General features: G+C 37.4%; 2 protein-coding genes across 2 annotated transcripts; both read left to right on the forward strand.

The window, feature by feature from the left end:
* The first annotated feature begins 5723 nt into the window (after positions 1-5723).
* LOC104228806 (ADP-ribosylation factor-like protein 8a) lies at positions 5724-9697 on the forward strand. The gene is made up of 6 exons (XM_009781348.2): positions 5724-6013; positions 7971-8052; positions 8177-8209; positions 8320-8441; positions 8947-9108; positions 9442-9697. The coding sequence occupies exons 1-6, from the start codon at positions 5976-5978 to the stop codon at positions 9557-9559; spliced, it is 555 nt and encodes a 184-aa protein (XP_009779650.1). The 5' UTR covers positions 5724-5975; the 3' UTR covers positions 9560-9697.
* A 653-nt stretch (positions 9698-10350) lies between these two features.
* On the forward strand, positions 10351-15892 carry LOC104228805 (pentatricopeptide repeat-containing protein At5g67570, chloroplastic). Its single transcript, XM_009781347.2, has 9 exons — positions 10351-11007; positions 11411-11602; positions 11728-11809; positions 11897-12085; positions 12240-12353; positions 12771-12864; positions 13018-13175; positions 14011-14448; positions 14860-15892. Exons 1-9 carry the CDS (start codon positions 10445-10447, stop codon positions 15658-15660), a joined length of 2631 nt encoding a protein of 876 aa, XP_009779649.1. The 5' UTR covers positions 10351-10444; the 3' UTR covers positions 15661-15892.
* Positions 15893-16976: the final 1084 nt, after the last annotated feature.

Consider the following 16976-nt stretch of genomic DNA (forward strand, 5'->3'; position numbering starts at 1 on the left):
CGTGGCTTTGAGACTCTTGCGTTGACCAAACAATCATCATGTGATCTTTTTGGACCATTGTGTTAAATCATAACTAAGGTCGTTGTGGGCCCTCGACTCGATGTCTTTAGCAAATCCCTAGCGTGTGTGGTGAGGAATTGAAATTTGAGTCCAAGTCCCGAGCTAATGGTCTAGAACTTGCCCTGAATGTCTGTTGAGGCGAAATCCTAGGTGAAATTTGACTTGAGAAATGATTATAGGCTCTCCTTGATCCAAATGCTAAGTTGAACAATTTCATAGCCTTCCAATGAAATAATCCCTAGTTAACCCTTTTGAGCCTTAAACCTTTTTCTTTCAAGAACCAATGCTACAAGCCTTTACCTGTTTTAAACGATTACTCTTTCTTGGCACCCAAATCTTCCCTTGAGTAATGGCAAAAATCTAAGTTTGGGGGGAGAGACAAGAAAGGAAGCAAAGCAGTAAGGTAACAAAGAAAGAAAAGAAGGCAATGAAAAAGCAAGAAAAGAAAAAGGACAAAAAGAAAGTCCCATGTGAACAAGAATAAAAAGGGATTCAAGGAAAACAAAAGTGAAAAAAAGGTGTGGAGAAAGTAGAAAAAGGAGAAATGTTTTGAATTGTATAAGAAAGAGTGACAATGTGTCTCTCTAACCCCTTGTGAAGAAGTGAAATCCTCAAAAAGAGCCAAGAAAGTTGTGCTGAAATGAATCAAAAGAAGTGCTTAAGGGAAGATTGAACCCACGTGAATAAAAATATGTCCTACCCTTGCCTAAAAGCCTTCACAATGACTCCACAAAAGCCCTATTTGATCTCAAGTTGAAGGGAGCTTACATTAGTGGATACTTACATAAGGGGCAAACATATGGTACTTAGAGCCGGACTTGTGACCTTCCTTTTTGAGAGAGATGAGTGAAATTTCATTTGCTTCAATTTGTGTGTCAATATTTAAAAGGTGAGGTTCGCTTAGGGAGGGTTGAGGATGTGAGAGTTTGGGTTCCACAATGACCAAAGTAAGTGAGAAAAGCTCTTTGATGAAATGTGTCAACTCTTGATGCTCTTGTGTCGCACTTGATCCATAGTTTTCAAAGTTTTCAATGTGTTAATGATACATTCGTATTGAGGGCAATTGTTAGTCCCAATTGATGCTTGTTGAGGTTATTTTAGGATAGCTGGAATTACTGGGATGTTCCTTTAAGGGGTGGGTCTTATTTTGTTTGCTTGAGGACAAGCAACGGTTTAAGTTTGGGGGAGTTGATAAGTTAGGATTTTAAAGTGTTTATGTCCCTACTTGCCTATGCTTTGAGTATAAATTGATACAAAAGCAGTACCAAAATGCTCACAAGTTGTGCTTGATTGCAGGGTTGATTGACAAAGTGACGAAATGTCAAAAATCGGCTCAAAAAGGAGTGAAACCTGCTCAAGTATCAAAGACCAAGAGAAGTGAAGAAAAAGGGGCCTAGTGCGGACCGCGTAACAATGACCGCGGTCGCACTAGGAGGTTTAGAGACTGGACATTTTCGAGCCTAAGGTCACGCGGCCGCGGTAGGATTCACGCAGCCCACGGAGAAGCTTCGCGGCCGCACTCCTGCTCTGTGCGGTCTGCGTTCATAGGGTTCAACAAAGGGGCATTTGTCCTCATGCGGTCCGCGGTCACGTCTGCGCGAACCGCAATAGTTGCCTTCGCGGCCGCGGTACACTCCCACGCGGTCTGCATCCCCTAGTTCAAGTCATCAAACAACTGAAACCTAAGAGCCAGTGCGGCCGCGATCCATTTTGTGCGGCCCGCACTGACCCCACAGGGGTATTTTTGTCCAGTTTTTTCAGCCTAGTATAAATAGAACATTTTACTATTTTTTTAGAGAGAGGTCAAATCTGAGAACAGGAGAATAGCTACGCTTGGTGTTGTAGCCATTTTTGGCATATTTGCTTCCCATTAACAATAGATTATTGTAGTTTCTTCTTAGTAATTAATTAATATGTGTAGTTCTTCATCTATTTCTTCAGTTTCTTCTTTAATTATGTGTAGCTAAACCCATTAGCTAGGGTTGTGGCTCAACCCTAGTGTGGGTAATTGATGGGTGTTGCCATCTAGGGTTAGATTGACTATGGGTGTTTGTTATTTGGGTTGATTTTATGATTTAATTTAGAATTGGTGGTTGCAAACACTGATTCAAGCTTTGCGGGTTTAACTCTTCTTGAGAAAGAGAGTTTATGACCTCAAAATTGACCCAACAAGGAATTGGGATGGACTCACGAGAAATGATAGTCCCAATTAACGGATTAAATCTCGAAAGAGTAGTCACCCTACTTGAACCCTAGTTGCTTGGTCTAATTTGCCAACCCAATTGGTCTCGAGAGAGTCAATTAGGTAAAATCATTCTCTCTACCGAGAGGTGTGAGAATGGGTAAAAATTGTGCAACGATTATAGCATAACCCCCAAACAAGTCAATCGAACCTAAGTAACATCACCCATCAATTAGCCACCAAGGTAATGCCACAACCCTAGTGATCTTCCTTTCCATTAATTACAACTTAGCAATATTCTCCTAGCATAATATAGCTTTAATCTGTAGTTTTATAATAGTAGTTATAAATACAAAAACTCAAAAGATGATTGAAGTGACATTAGAAGCACAACCACAACTCTAGGCTAGACAGAAAATACAACTCCACTACTAGCTCCTTGTGAAAATTCGATCCCGGACCTCTATTCGGGTAAAAGCTATTGCGATCCGCTCTTCCTACCATAGTGTAGTGTCGAGTCGGCAGCGATCAAACTTCTCATTGTAGGATCCTGCAATCTGTTGTTCTATGGCCATGGTCATTGTGAAACTCACACCAAAATTCCTGACTTTTTTTGCTAGGATCTAACCTCATCTCTCTCTGCCATTGCACATTGTCACACATTCCTCTTAGAACAACTACCAAATCTGATGTGCTAAATTTGAAATTGTAATCTCATATTCTTGATCAAGAGTTTGGATCACTATTTCTGCCCGTGTCTCGTTCCCTTTTGAATTGGGAAGACTCGTCTCCTTTTGTCTCGATCTTGAATCAAACCGTGCATGTTCTTGTTTAGATCGGGAATCTCGTCCCGTGGTTCCCATATAAGGCTTGTACCTGTTCTTACCAATCCTCCTTTCTGTATCTAAACGTCTAGATTCGGGCCTTTCCTCTACCTTTTGGCTAGGAAACCGTATCTTCTTTTATTCATAACTTCATACAGTATCTGTTGTACATGTCATTCTAGGTAGTTGCAAGAAACTCCCGCAGACTTTCTTTCAATCTTCTCGTGGCTTCTAAACTTTTCTTATTCATATTACTTGCAAACTCCATAGTTGCCAGTTATCAGGTACACTTGATAGCATCATTCTCTCCCGCTGAAATCTATCCACGAATTTCCTGAGCAATTCTGTGCTTTACTTTGAAGATATCTTCCATCTTTTTTCTACTTTTTGGGCTCCCGAATGTTCTTTTATAAATGAATCTGCAAGCTCAACGAAAGAGTCAATAGGATTTTCAGGTAAGAATGAATACCACGTTAATGCTCCTTTCGTGAGGGTTTCGCCGAATTTTTTCACCAAGACTGGTTCAATTTCCTGCTTGGTTAAGTCATTGACCTTAACTCCTGTGGTAAATACGGTAACATGGTCCTATGGGTCAGTGGTCTCGTCGCATTTAGAGATATCGAACATCTTGAACTTTTTGGGAATTAGCAAAGGTGCCGCACTCGACTTCCAGGGCTGTTATGAATATTTGTCAATATCTACTCCTTTGATCATTGATGGCGCTCCAGGTATCTGTTCTATCCACTAATTTTGTTCCTTGAGCTGTTTCTGCAAGGTTAATATCAAACTTTGCAAATTAGAGTTATTTGGTGTACCTGACCCTCCGTCTCCAGATTCGTTAGGTATTTCTCCACTTCCTAAGTTATCAAGCCCTGAACGAGGATTTTTCATAGTTGTATTTACTAGTGGAGGGGTCTGCACAATATTGGGCAACCCACTTGCAAAAGCACGCAAAGCTTCACCAACTTGTTGCGCAATCATCTGCTTCAAATTATCCTGCTCGTTGGCTTGTTCACCAACTTGTTGTCCATCGTTACAAGTAATAGACCTTTCAGGTCAACTGTCTCGTGAGCGTTGGGGAGTTGTTGTGGGTGTATGGTGTGGTGGAGTTCCACCTTGTTGTCTTTCTTGAACTCTCTCACCCACCTGAACAATTTCGTTAGTAGTAGACATGCGTTGTTGCTAAAGATAAAAATATGAAAAGTGAACAAATTATCAGATTCTCGGTAACATAACCAATTTGTTTAACTAAAAAATAATTTTTGTGGTCAAAGTCAATATTAAAGAAAATCGGGTTTCTAATAACTAAGTTTACTTTACTTTTCCAAAAATAAGAAAATAAAATAAATGAAGGAAAGAAATTTTATTGATGTTCGATATGTTCTCCCAAGAATTGTGAACAAGAATCTCCAATCAAGTACGATATAAATGTAATAGACCGATTGCATATATTTGTGAGTATTGTGATGATCATAAAAAATATGGTAAGGACCTTTATATAAGGATACAAAAATATAACAGATTTTCTTACTTAATTCATACTCTTTACTAACATTAATTGCATTAATTGCCGTTACTGAAGTTACTCGTAATGATTATGGTAATAATAGGCGATGACGCATAATCAAGGATAATGATGATTCTCTTTCCATATTCGTTATTGTTCATGAATCTTCCCCTTTTTATGGCATTCATGCTTGTCGTGCCTATTTCTTCTTTCCCATGACAGATACAATACCTTCTTCAGTATATTCTGCGAGTGTTTTAACCGTGCCTCATCATTCTTCTTTACTAATCTAATACTAATGCCACTTGTCACCTTATCGTCAATCCACGTGTCATGCCTATTTTTTCACCAATACAATTACCAAACTGTTCTCTTTAATTTAACTTTTACATTTTAATAAGATAATAAAGCCTCTTATAACAAATATTTAAGATAATATGTTTATTTAAATAATACCAAATCTTAGAGTCATGTCATTTTTCGTAGTTGATCTGGCCATATACAAACCACAACTCTTCACGTTATCTTTTGAAACTACTTTAAAAAACCATATAAAAAAACAAAAATAAATTTTTTTGATCAAAACGTCACGCAACAAGTTATCTTTCCATATTTTATTCAACCATATTTTCCATATACGGTATTTTTTCACATTTTTTAACCAATCAAAAGTTGGAGACAAGACACGTCGACCCTAGGGTTGTAAATGTAGGCTTAACGTGCGTCCACAACTAAAAGGTCCCGGGGCTGCCCACCGTCCAGTAATCATCCAAAAAGCACCACCTCTCGCCTATCGATTTAGATTTTCGTTGATAGTGAATGCCACGCGCTTCTCTTGGTGAGTATGATTCATTATTCCTTAAGTGGCCAATTTATACGATGAGCTGGATTGGCCCAGCACTCATCTGACAGCGAAATTTAGCTGCCAATAGCAATGGCTATTTAGTAAATCTACGTAGATTCAAGGGCTAAATATTACTCCCTCCGTTCCAATTTATGTCAAACCTGTTTGATAGAGTAGAATTGTAATTTATGGAATTTTTGTAATTTATGGTCCTAAACAAATTACAAAGGGCCCAGAGAATTTATGTGGTTATAAAACCTTCTCGTTAAGATAAAGTAGAATTGTAAGTTTAAACTAAATTAAAGCAAATACTTTCGCACAGACACACCGAAAGGGAGGGAGTAGTTACAATATTTGTCTCCAACCATAATAATTTCGTCCCGTATCTCCTATGAGTGATTTGATATTTGTACGCATATACGATAAACAGCAGCGAGGGAAAAGAAGTTACCCAAAGGATATTTGTGATATGTCTGAGAGGGATCTTTATTTTTTATACTGATATTCTTATATACAGATCTCTCTCTTTTCTTTTGTTTCCGTTTCCTCACATCAGCCATGGGTATCTGGGAAGCTTTTCTCAATTGGCTTCGAAGGTATATTTCCTTTTCTTAATTTATTTTTGTATAATGAGCTTTTCAAAGTATAATTGCTTGGAGAAAGGACATACAGATAATAAAGGTAAATAGGATCCTTATAATCTATCAAAATTAATTTGAGATTGAGGCTTGTTAATATGCCGTTGTTGACTTATGGATTTGAAAATAAATAAATAAATATAGGGATATTATTGTTAAAGGTATATGAATTTGTCCTGTGATGTACGATCTGTCTTCCTTTTGTTTGTTTCTTTTTTCCTACTTGGGTGCGTTATCTGTTGAACGATTTTTAAGCTTATGAGTTCGAAATTCTAAGAATATTAAGTTATTGAGTTCTAAATTATTAAATTGTAAATAATAAATGAATTCTTGAAGACAAATACAGAGTTTGAGCCAAAGCTACTGGGTTCGCCAAACCCGTAGCCAAAACACTGGCTCCGCCTGTGCCTCTGGTACTGTGACCTCGTATTTGTTTTGTTTGAGATTTCTGGAATTTGGAAAAGGAGGATATGATTTCTGCATCTTCTTTTTCGTTTTGTTTGCTTAATGAGTATAAAAGTAATCATCATATTCCCATATATCATAGAAGTTTATATCACTGACTTCATCTCGTGGAAAAGAAATTGGAGTGGGAGATCAATGGCAGCAAACATTCAGTCTGTTTTATCAGATATGGGCATAACATGGTTTTGGATTTTGAAGCTATCTGGCTACGAGATGTTGAACTGTCTATAAAAAGATGTTCTTTTTTCTCAATTCTATCCTTAGAGTTGTCTTATCTGAGCCTCTTCATCCAGTTCTGAAAGAGTTACTCTGGGGTTACTAAACCTCTCTATTGTACTTCACTACTACACCTCCCACCAAGGCATGGCAACAGACACGAAAGATTTATTTTTTAACAGTGCAAGGAGATTTTCTACTTTGAAACGACAAGAAATCTGATCTGCCCTTCGGTACAAGTGAGCGTTTTAGGATAAATCGGGTAGTTTTCATTCACACTTGTCATATTGGCCTGTTGAAAACTTGTATATTTTTTGCTACTATAAGAAGGGATTTCATATCTTCTCTTCCAAGGTTCCCGTGCCAGCTGAAATCATGTTTCTGTGTCCTTAGATGGTCTCTTATATTTTGCTCTCTTTGTTCTTGACAAGGTATTGAGAACTTAATCCTGTTGTCATTGTATCCTTTGGTTTATTTACTTTTTCAGATTTGGCTGAACCATTTCCCTTCTTCTCTTATTTGAATTTTTCACCCTAATCCTTGAAGTTCTTACAGCTTTTGATCTTTCTATGTTTTTTGCAAAATGATTAGTGTCTTCCTTGGGAGTCATTACTCTATACAGATTATTTGTCTGGTCAGTGATGACTACCTCTTTTCAGAGAAAATAAAGTATATATGTTAATGCGAGAGAGGGTCTATTACCTAACTATGTTGTTGGAAACGGCTTTCATATTCTTAAAAGGACTAGATACTGAATGGTGAAACAATTTGTAAAGTAAATGTCTTTTGAGAAAGGTAACAACAACAATTTGTAAAGTAAATTTTCAGTGCCCTTTTTGCTTTTGTTTATTCAGCAGTTGATACTTTCCCTTGAGCTTCCATCAGATGCAAAAATTTCTCCTGAGTTTCAACTGGGGTTGTTCGGGAAATGAATGGACCGAAAACTAAAATCTGACAGTTGCCCATCCGTTTTTGTATTATCCCACCGTGCTGTGTACTTTAGACATTGTAGGTGCTATTAGTGTAAGGTCTTTCAATTGTGTTGTTGTGGCTCTGTTATTTCTGAGTTTGGAACTTGATTGTTGAAACATATTGCTATCTTCTTTCTGAGGTGGACTTAAAAGTATAATACATATAGGAATTTCGATATTATAAATGTACTTGTGCTGATCACTATGTTTCCTTTGGCTCTTATGAAATGATTCCTCATGTCAAAACTTGCTTGTTCCTTCAGCCTCTTCTTTAAGCAGGAAATGGAGCTTTCATTGATAGGATTGCAAAATGCGGGGAAAACATCTCTTGTAAATGTTATTGCTGTAAGTAAATTTCTAGTTAACATTCTAGTGCCAACTCATCGTTATGGTTTCACTTACTTTTGCTTCCATATAACCAATGGAATCTGACACCTTAATGGGTTTGTTCCTCTCTTCTCATTCTTAGACTGGTGGATACAGTGAAGACATGATACCAACAGTAAGTTTTCATCCTAAAGCATCTCATACCAGTTTTTTGTTTTTAGCCAATTCTGCTAAATACTTGATTTTTCATAATTATAAGAACTTTTTTTTTATTTTTATATTCAGGTGGGATTTAACATGCGCAAAGTGACTAAAGGAAATGTGACTATAAAATTGTGGGACCTTGGAGGTCAACCCAGATTCCGCAGCATGTGGGAGAGATACTGTCGTGCAGTTTCTGCTATAGTGTATGCATCTGCCTTCCAGCTTATTTGAATTACTTTAACAGATAGATCTTGATGAATCCATTTATACACTCAGTTATCACCTTTACTTTTATTAGTAGGCTCACTTCTATGTTAGCTATCCTGAGTGCTTTACGAGTTTGTGTCGTATAATAGTACTATTGAAGTATTAGAAGACAACACATGGTAAATGGTGGGTCTTCTTATGAATTGAGATGAATTTCGTTTTCTTCATGGTTTATAAATGAACAGTTTATGGAAGCTCATGGTTTGCCTGATCAAGTTATCCGATCTGGCGCTTGACAGATCTATGTTTTTATGCCTTGGATAGGTGGAATTCCTTGATCTTGACCGTCTCCCTGTATTATAAAGGAATGATACTAAATAATGAACTCCTCAGAGTTTTAATAAATTTCAACGATAAAGTGTTTCACGCATATGTATGAGTTTTAATATTGTAGCCCTGAGTTATTTTGTTTCTGAATTCCTTAAATGCCCTTCCCTGCAGTTATGTTGTTGATGCTGCTGATCCTGATAACCTCAGCATTTCAAGTAGTGAACTCCATGACCTGCTGGGCAAGCCATCGCTGAGTGGTATTCCATTGCTTGTAGTGGGGAACAAGATTGACAAGCCCGGTGCCCAGTCCAAGCAGGCTTTGACTGACCAGATGTAAGTGCAGAAAATTACGTGCGAGTGATTGGTGGCCTTTTACGGCCTTAGGTTACATTATGGTTGGTTTGTGGAAGGGAAGGAAAAGTTTAATCTTTCAGTTCAGATCTATAAAATTGGAAAGGAAGCAAAAGAGATTTCACATGGTTTAGAAAAAGCTTTTGGCAGGGGATGCAAATGCCTCTGCATGTCCTCCTCTTCATATCTAGTTGCAAAGAAAGATGGGATCTTAACCTTATCCCTCCTTCCCCGTCCTATTTTTTGAACCCTAGTCACATAGCTTTAACTATCTCTATATGGAGTTATCTTAAAGAATATTATGTTGTTTTGCAGGGGATTGAAATCAATAACTGATAGAGAAGTATGCTGCTATATGATCTCGTGCAAGAACTCCACTAATATTGACTCAGTCATTGATTGGCTTGTTAAGCACTCGAAATCAAAGAGCTAAGGATCACACTTTTTTGTAGTACTGATTTGTATGTTAACTTTGTGAGGCTATTGGTTTTTTCTGCTGGTTTCTCCAGAGTTCTCCTTGTATTGTATATTAAATTATTATTGAAAGAGTTCTTACATGTTTCTTTTTTTCTTTTTGGGATTTTCTGTGTCAACTCTCTCTATTGTCTGTGCCTTTCCTCTTTTATAGTGTTTGCGAATTTGTGTGAAGGGAGACCTTTGATTTATTAGAAGAAAGAAAGAAACCTGAGTGATCATTACTTTTCTGTTATATCGGAGCCCCAATTACTGATGGCAAATTATGTATATTCTTTGATTATGTGAGCTTCAATCGTTGATCTCTGTCAAATTCTCTTAACATTGGAATGATGCTACTTCTATTGCGTTGGTGAAGGGCAGTAAAAGAAAATGGTTTTTTTTTATCATTAATGCTTCCAAAATTTACTATTGTAAGAATATGATGTGAGTATTTTAATAATAAAAATACGTGATATACAGTGTGACATTATTATTTCTATATGTTGAGACGTAAATAGGCAAATTTTAAGTTAAGAAATAATTTATATGTAAAAGTAATGTGAGTTTAGTACAATGGAAAATGTTTTTCTACAAAATGTTACATGTAGAAAATAAATTTCCTTTTCCAGCTATCTACTCAAATTAACATTTAGATGTCATTATATATTTTTGGTACTCAAGATACTAATATCTAATTTGCTAACATTTTAATTATCAATTTATTACGAAAAGAAGAAAAGAAATGCTCCTATTGAAATCCAAATAAAAGAAATCAAATTCCTGGTAGTCTTATCAGCAAAGAGCGGGGAGTACCAACTCTGTAATTGCCTCAGTTCACTTCCCTTCTCATCCCTCCATCTCCATGGAAGCCTCCACCGGACCTCCACGTCTTCCTTCTCCGTCACCATCAATAAACGTCGAAAAGTTAAAGCAAAACCTCCTGCAAAACGGCGTCGACCCAACTCCCAAAATCGTCCACACTCTCCGCAAAAAGCACCTTCAGAAATTCAACCGACGTCTTGCCAAAAAAGCCGCTAAAGAACCCGAACCGCTCACGGAAACCCAAACACAAGCCCTTGCCGAAGAATCATATTTCCACGCCGTTAAGTCAGAGTACAAAAGCTTCAACAAAGAGGTGAATGCCAAAAATGATGTGAAAATGGTGGGAAGGCCTTGGGAGAGAATTGAGAAACTCAAATTGCAAGAGCTTTCTAGTGAGAGTAAAGTGTATTCTGGTGATAAATTGAATTCTGAGCATCTTTGGGAGCTCAGTGATATAATTGAGAGTGAAAGAGATAAATTCTCATGGCTTTTGGATTATGGTGTTGAAATTAAACAAGGATGGTTCGATAATGAAAGTGATAACTGGGACTATACACGTCGTCGTAGAGGCGAAGCTGAGACTATTCGGTTTGTTATTGACAGGTGCGTGAACCCCAACTAATTTGAAATTGAGATGTTGTTATTTTTGTTGAACTGATAGGTGGCAATATAGCTAATCCGATTAGTTTGGCATTAAGGCGTAATTGTTGTTATCGTCATAGTACGATTGATAAGTGTATGAATATTGCACGATTGATAAGTGTATGAATATTGCATGTTTACAGTAGGTTAAAGCAGAGGCGGATCCATACTTTGAAGTTTATGGGTTCCGATAACCATTTCAAATTATCAATTGGGTTCACAATCAAATATTTATAAATATTTAAATTTTTTTACATATACAAGGACCGTACAAAAGCTATTGGGTTCCCGGGAACCCACATGCTATCCTCTAGATCCACCACTGGTTAAAGAATGCTGATAATTTTCTCAATTCTTGTTGTAGATTGAGTGGGACAGAACTAGGTGTGAAGGATTATAAGTTTTCTAAGTTGATGAAACACTCGGGATTGCAGTTTACTGAGGAGCAAATGCTGAGGTTAGTGGAAGGGCTTGGTGAAAAGGGACAGTGGAGACACGCATTGTCTGTTGTACACTGGGTTTTCAACTCTAAGGAACACAGACGCTGCAAGAGCAGGTACATATGTTTTATATATGGTTTTGATTTCAGAGCTACAGTGTGGTCAATTGTAAATCTTTCATGTGTATATGTTGCTTCTATTTCCTTGAAAAAAGAGAAAACAATTTGTTTGGTCTATCTAGGTTTGTGTACACAAAACTGTTGGCAGTTCTGGGGAAAGCAAGGAGGCCCCGTGAAGCTCTTCATGTTTTCAATTTGATGAGAGTATATCCTAACTCTTATGTGTCAGCTCCTTCTTCAATATACTCATATGATGTGGTTGGAGAGAGTTTAACACTATGTGATGTTTAGGGAGATGCCCATATTTACCCTGATATGGCAGCCTACCATAGCGTGGCAGTTACACTTGGCCAAGCTGGTCTGCTCAAAGAGTTGATCAACATCATTGACTGCATGAAGCAAAAACCTGAAAAGATAAAGTACATGCGGAAGAAGAACTGGGATCCTGTTCTTCAACCGGATCTTGTGGTATATAATGCCGTAAGTAATTGTTGTCCTTTTCTATTTGTCTTTTTTCTTTTCTGATAAATAAGTAGTGATAGTTTTTGTACTTTGGAGGTCCCAATTTTGTTTTTTCTGTTCAATAATCTGCTCATATTTGTGACTTCAATGCTCTTAACTAAATGGCTGCCAGGTTTTAAATGCTTGTGTACCATCCCGCCAGTGGAGGGGAGTGTCCTGGGCTTTTGAGCAGCTGAGAAAGAATGGTCTTAAGCCTAATGGGCCAAGCTATGGACTCGCGATGGAGGTAGTTCATACTTTTTTCCCCTTTTAGTTTTAATAAAGTTGACTTTGTATTACTCACAGAGTCTAGCACTAAGAAAATGCTACGAGTTACAAAAATAATTAGCTTTACGCCTTCAAAATGAAAAGAATTATTTATAATATCTGGAGGTGATCCATACCTTTGATACCAGTACGGAGCAATTGATATTACAGTGATTGTTTGTTTATTCTCTTGCTTCACAATGAGCATTTGCATGTCTCCCTGGCACAGTAAACTGCATATAGATTTTAGACTAGCATCATCAAACAACCATTCAGTAAGTATTCAGGTAGTTGCTAATTGCAGCGTGCTATGTACCATCTAATGCTTGTCATTTATCTCCAAATAGTTATTGCAGCATTATAAGTATGACAAGTGATGCTGCACTTTTATTGAAAGGTAATGTTGCAATCTGGAAAATTTGACCTTGTCCATGAGTTTTTTGGAAAGATGAAGAGAAGTGGGGAAGCCCTAAAAGCTCTTAGTTATAAAGGTAAGATGGTTTTCTTCTTTCCACTGTCGTCTCCCCCCCCCCCCCCCCCCCCAAAAAAAAAAAAAAAACTCCCAATAAAAATAAAAAGAAGATAACACAAAAAGGAGCACTCAACTCTTTTTAACTAAGAGATATATTGTGGCATTCCTTTAGTTCTTGTAAAAGCTTTCTGGGAAGAGGGGAGAGTCAATGAAGCCATTCAAGCAGTGAGGGAAATGGAACAAAGAGGAGTTGTTGGAAGCGCCTCAGTGTATTATGAGCTGGCTTGCTGCCTTTGCTACCATGGGATGTGGAAAGAAGCATTCTTGGAGGTATCCTTACCCTTTTCACTTTATCTGTTTTCCTTTTAATGGTTTTTATAGAGACTTCTTATGTTAGTGAAGCTTAAGTTATATAAATCATTATTTAGACTTTCTCAGAGTCAGTTCCCATGTTGTATACTGCATAAAGAAGTTCCCTCGTCAGTACTATCACTTCATGTACAGCTGGACTAATGGATTAGATTGTTTTTCTGAATGTAATTTCAGTTTTAGCACTTCTTTATATTTTTGGAGGACACAAATTTTGCATGCAGTAAAGCACATCTGCCAGGCGTTAATTATAAAGATTGTCATTTAAAATAAGGCAAATTTGTCGAGGACTTAGACAATACTTATTCTGGGAGATGTTGGATTCTGAATTGAAATCCATCAACAAGTTCATTTTAGCAATTTCATGCATCTTCTCTTAAGCTTGATTCTTGGTATTTCTTCAAGCCCATTGATTGAGGAATGTAGGTATTTTCGGCTCTTGCCTTTGGAGCTAAGAGTGGTGTCATGATATGTCTTTTTTAAAAGGAAAAGTTGGTTATAGTACTTGTACAGTAATTCATTATGCACACATGCATATGTTCCTTTCATTTTATTTTTTTAACCTTTGATCTTTAGTCATTACATGACTCAAAATTTTGTTGCCTTCAAGTATGCATCTTCTGCTGTGTCAGTTTATGCTCTCTCTCAATCTCATTGAAAAGGTGGCATAACATGCAAAATTATCTGCTGATATCCGAGAGTTCTCTCCTCTTTGTGTAAATGTGTCTGCGTGGTTCATCTTCTGCTGATCTTTTGATGCACAAAGTCAATTTCAGTCATTCAATTATTACCACAGATTGAGAAGCTGAAAATGCTACGTCACACAAGACCTTTGGTGGTTACCTTTACTGGCATGATTTTGTCATCCATGGATGGTGGACACATTGATGGTTGCATATGTATATTTGAGCACAGTAAAAAGCATAGCGAACCTGACATAGGAATCATAAATGCCATGCTGAAGGTTTATGGCAAGAATGATATGTTCTATAAAGCTAAGGAATTATTTGAGTGGGCTAAGACAGAGGATCCTGGTCCTCAACTTTACCAGGGTAACTTTAGTTCTTCCCGTAGCCCAGATGCATATACATACACCTCAATGCTTGAGGCCTCTGCTTGCTCTCTCCAGTGGGAATACTTTGAGTATGTGTACAAGGAGATGGCCTTAAGTGGGTATCAGCTTGATCAAAGTAGACACGCGTACCTCCTGGTGGAAGCATCAAAAGCTGGGAAGGTAAAATTTGAAAGACTTGTTTATTTCTCAGGACTTGCTGTTGATATCTTTTTAAATTGATATCTTTTTAACACCAAATAGTAGATTAGCACCCTCCTTCCAGATATAAAAAAATCTAGCCAATGAGATCTACCTGGTCAAAATGCGTAAGCCTATAGGTTGATTCAACTTATTTCAACGATTTACCTGCAATTGAGCTATAACAGAAGAAAAAAGGTTGAGTGGAAATAATGATGAAATGCTTTTATAGTTGTGGATGCAGTTACTTTTCATGAGTTGGTTGTGTTCCAGATAAGTCTCTGTTATTGGAGTTATATCAAAAATCAGTATCTCGTTGGAACTAGGTTAAAAATCAGCCTGTTATTTTGTATTCTTCATTTCCTTTTATAAGCTTCTTCATTCATGGAGCAGGTGCATCTGCTAGAGCATGCTTTTGATGCAATACTGGAAATTGGTCAAATACCTCATGCATCATTCTTCTTTGAGATTCTGTGTCAAGCCACCTGTCAATATGATTTTGAAAGAGCTGTTGCTCTAATTAAATCAATGGTTCATGCTCCATTTCGTGTCAGTGAACAACAGTGGATTGACCTATTTAACAACAATGGTGAAAGAATTAGCCATTCTAGGTTGAGAGGATTATTTGATGTGCTATGCAGTCAAGCCTTGGGATCAGACTCGACCATTGTAAACTTATGTAGTGCCTTGGAATCTCTTTGTGGATCTTACACTTCAACAGTGCTTTCAATCGGTGAACCTGTTAAATTTGCAACAGATGCCTGTGCTATGACAGCTGATAAGGATAGAACTTTATATACATGCAATGCTCCTGCTAATACAGATGAATTTGACCTTCAGTATGTTCAAGCTGATGAAGGTGACTGTAATGATGAAGCCTATGTCCATTCCTCTGGTGCCAGAGAAAAAGGTGTCAATAGGGAGTTAGTTTCTGATATGTCACACTTAAGTCAAAGAGAAAATGAGAGGGCTGGGACCAGCACAATCTCGGAGCTTTCTGATGAAGAACTAACATTTGATGACCAATTTGATTACTTGGATGATATAGATCAGTTAGGACTCGGGATATCTGATGATGAAGATGACAACTCTTGTGAAACCAAGGTGCCTTCAGCACAAGAAATATTAGAGACATGGGAGGATATCAGGAAAAAAGATGCTACATTTTTCTCCTTTCAACTAGGCCAGATGTGAGTTCTCTTTCACAGAAATTGCTCCTTCCTTATGATAAAGCCTCCTTGCCAAAGCCCAAAGCCAACCAAATGATGCTGGAGACTGGCTGTGATAAAGAGCAGTATGATTTACACGTTGTGGATTCTAAGTTGTAAATGTAGATTAAAAGATATATATATTAAAGGAATTTTTACCTCCTATAACAAAGGTTGATACCTTATTTATTTTAAATAAATACCCTTTTAAAAAATTATATTCCAGAGTTACCTTTCGATTTTTATAGTCATTTCTATTTATGGTCATCTCCTACTCTTAAGCCATAAAATAAGCTTTGTATTATTTTTCTCTCTCATTCTTTCAGATTTTTCTCCACCCTCTCTCTCTCTCAACTCCAGTCTTTCTCCATGAATACAACCACGATTCTCCACTGATTCATCTCCATTGTCTCGCAAAATTTTCAAATTTTTTTGCTCCAAAGTTGTGGCAAGTGTTAAAGTTGATAGATTTTCGCTCCTAAATAAATCCCCTCGAATTGTTTTGTCTTGTAATCCTTACAACCCTAGAAGCATTACAATCCTCCTGTTGCTATTTTTGCCCTAGAAGCCGACTTACATCTTCCCTCCTCTTCCATCCACTTCTGCTATGGCGAACTGGGCAGAATTGCCGCACGAACTCATTACTACGATTGCAAAGCGTGTTAAAGTGATGGAAGATTTCATTGCTTTTAGTGGTGTTTGTATTTCAAGGCAAACTGCTGCTCCCAAATACATATCGAAACGGGACTGGGTTCTTGATCGAAACGGGAACAGTAGCCTTTCGAGTCAAAATCGCGGCCCTCTCGACGAGACGACATTAGGGTTGTTCTTGAACAAAGACGACGGAGTTTGGAGCTGAGCAACTTGAAGATTCTGTTAATATATTTCAATGTATCTCGCCGTATTTTCATGTATTTTATTATATTCATTGTCTTTTTATTCATTTTATTTTAATGTATCTCGTTGTACTCCATGTATTTCATTGTATTCACTGTCTCGCTCTATTCCCTGAATGTATTCATATGTTTTTTAATTAATTTAATTTATGTATTCAGAAGTATATATGTATTCAAATATATCTACAGTATGTATTCATATGTTTTTGCACTATAGATGAATCTCGAATTTTATTGGTTAACAACATAGACACCCACGAACGATATTAGTTCGTGAAGTAGAGGCTCTGATACCAACTTGTCACGACCCAAGTTCGTCATCCGTGAACTGTCGTGACAACACCTAGTCTCTACGACTAGGTAAGCCTAACAATTGCGGAAAAAGAACAAAACGCGGAAAAACTAA

This window comes from Nicotiana sylvestris, chromosome 2 (genome assembly GCF_000393655.2).
Source record: "Nicotiana sylvestris chromosome 2, ASM39365v2, whole genome shotgun sequence".
Lineage (NCBI taxonomy): Eukaryota > Viridiplantae > Streptophyta > Magnoliopsida > Solanales > Solanaceae > Nicotiana > Nicotiana sylvestris.

What these genes read in the sequence shown, in the direction of transcription:
- LOC104228805 (XM_009781347.2), top strand. Translation starts at nt 10,445, where the DNA reads ATGGAAGCCTCCACCGGACCTCCACGTCTTCCTTCTCCGTCACCATCA. An exon ending in ATTCGGTTTGTTATTGACAG is followed by an intron (nt 11,008 to 11,410) that starts GTGCGTGAACCC and finishes TTCTTGTTGTAG; the next exon opens with ATTGAGTGGGACAGAACTAG. An exon ending in GGAAAGAAGCATTCTTGGAG is followed by an intron (nt 13,176 to 14,010) that starts GTATCCTTACCC and finishes TTATTACCACAG; the next exon opens with ATTGAGAAGCTGAAAATGCT.
- LOC104228806 (XM_009781348.2), top strand. Translation starts at nt 5,976, where the DNA reads ATGGGTATCTGGGAAGCTTTTCTCAATTGGCTTCGAAG. An exon ending in TTTCTCAATTGGCTTCGAAG is followed by an intron (nt 6,014 to 7,970) that starts GTATATTTCCTT and finishes TTGTTCCTTCAG; the next exon opens with CCTCTTCTTTAAGCAGGAAA. An exon ending in CTCTTGTAAATGTTATTGCT is followed by an intron (nt 8,053 to 8,176) that starts GTAAGTAAATTT and finishes TCTCATTCTTAG; the next exon opens with ACTGGTGGATACAGTGAAGA.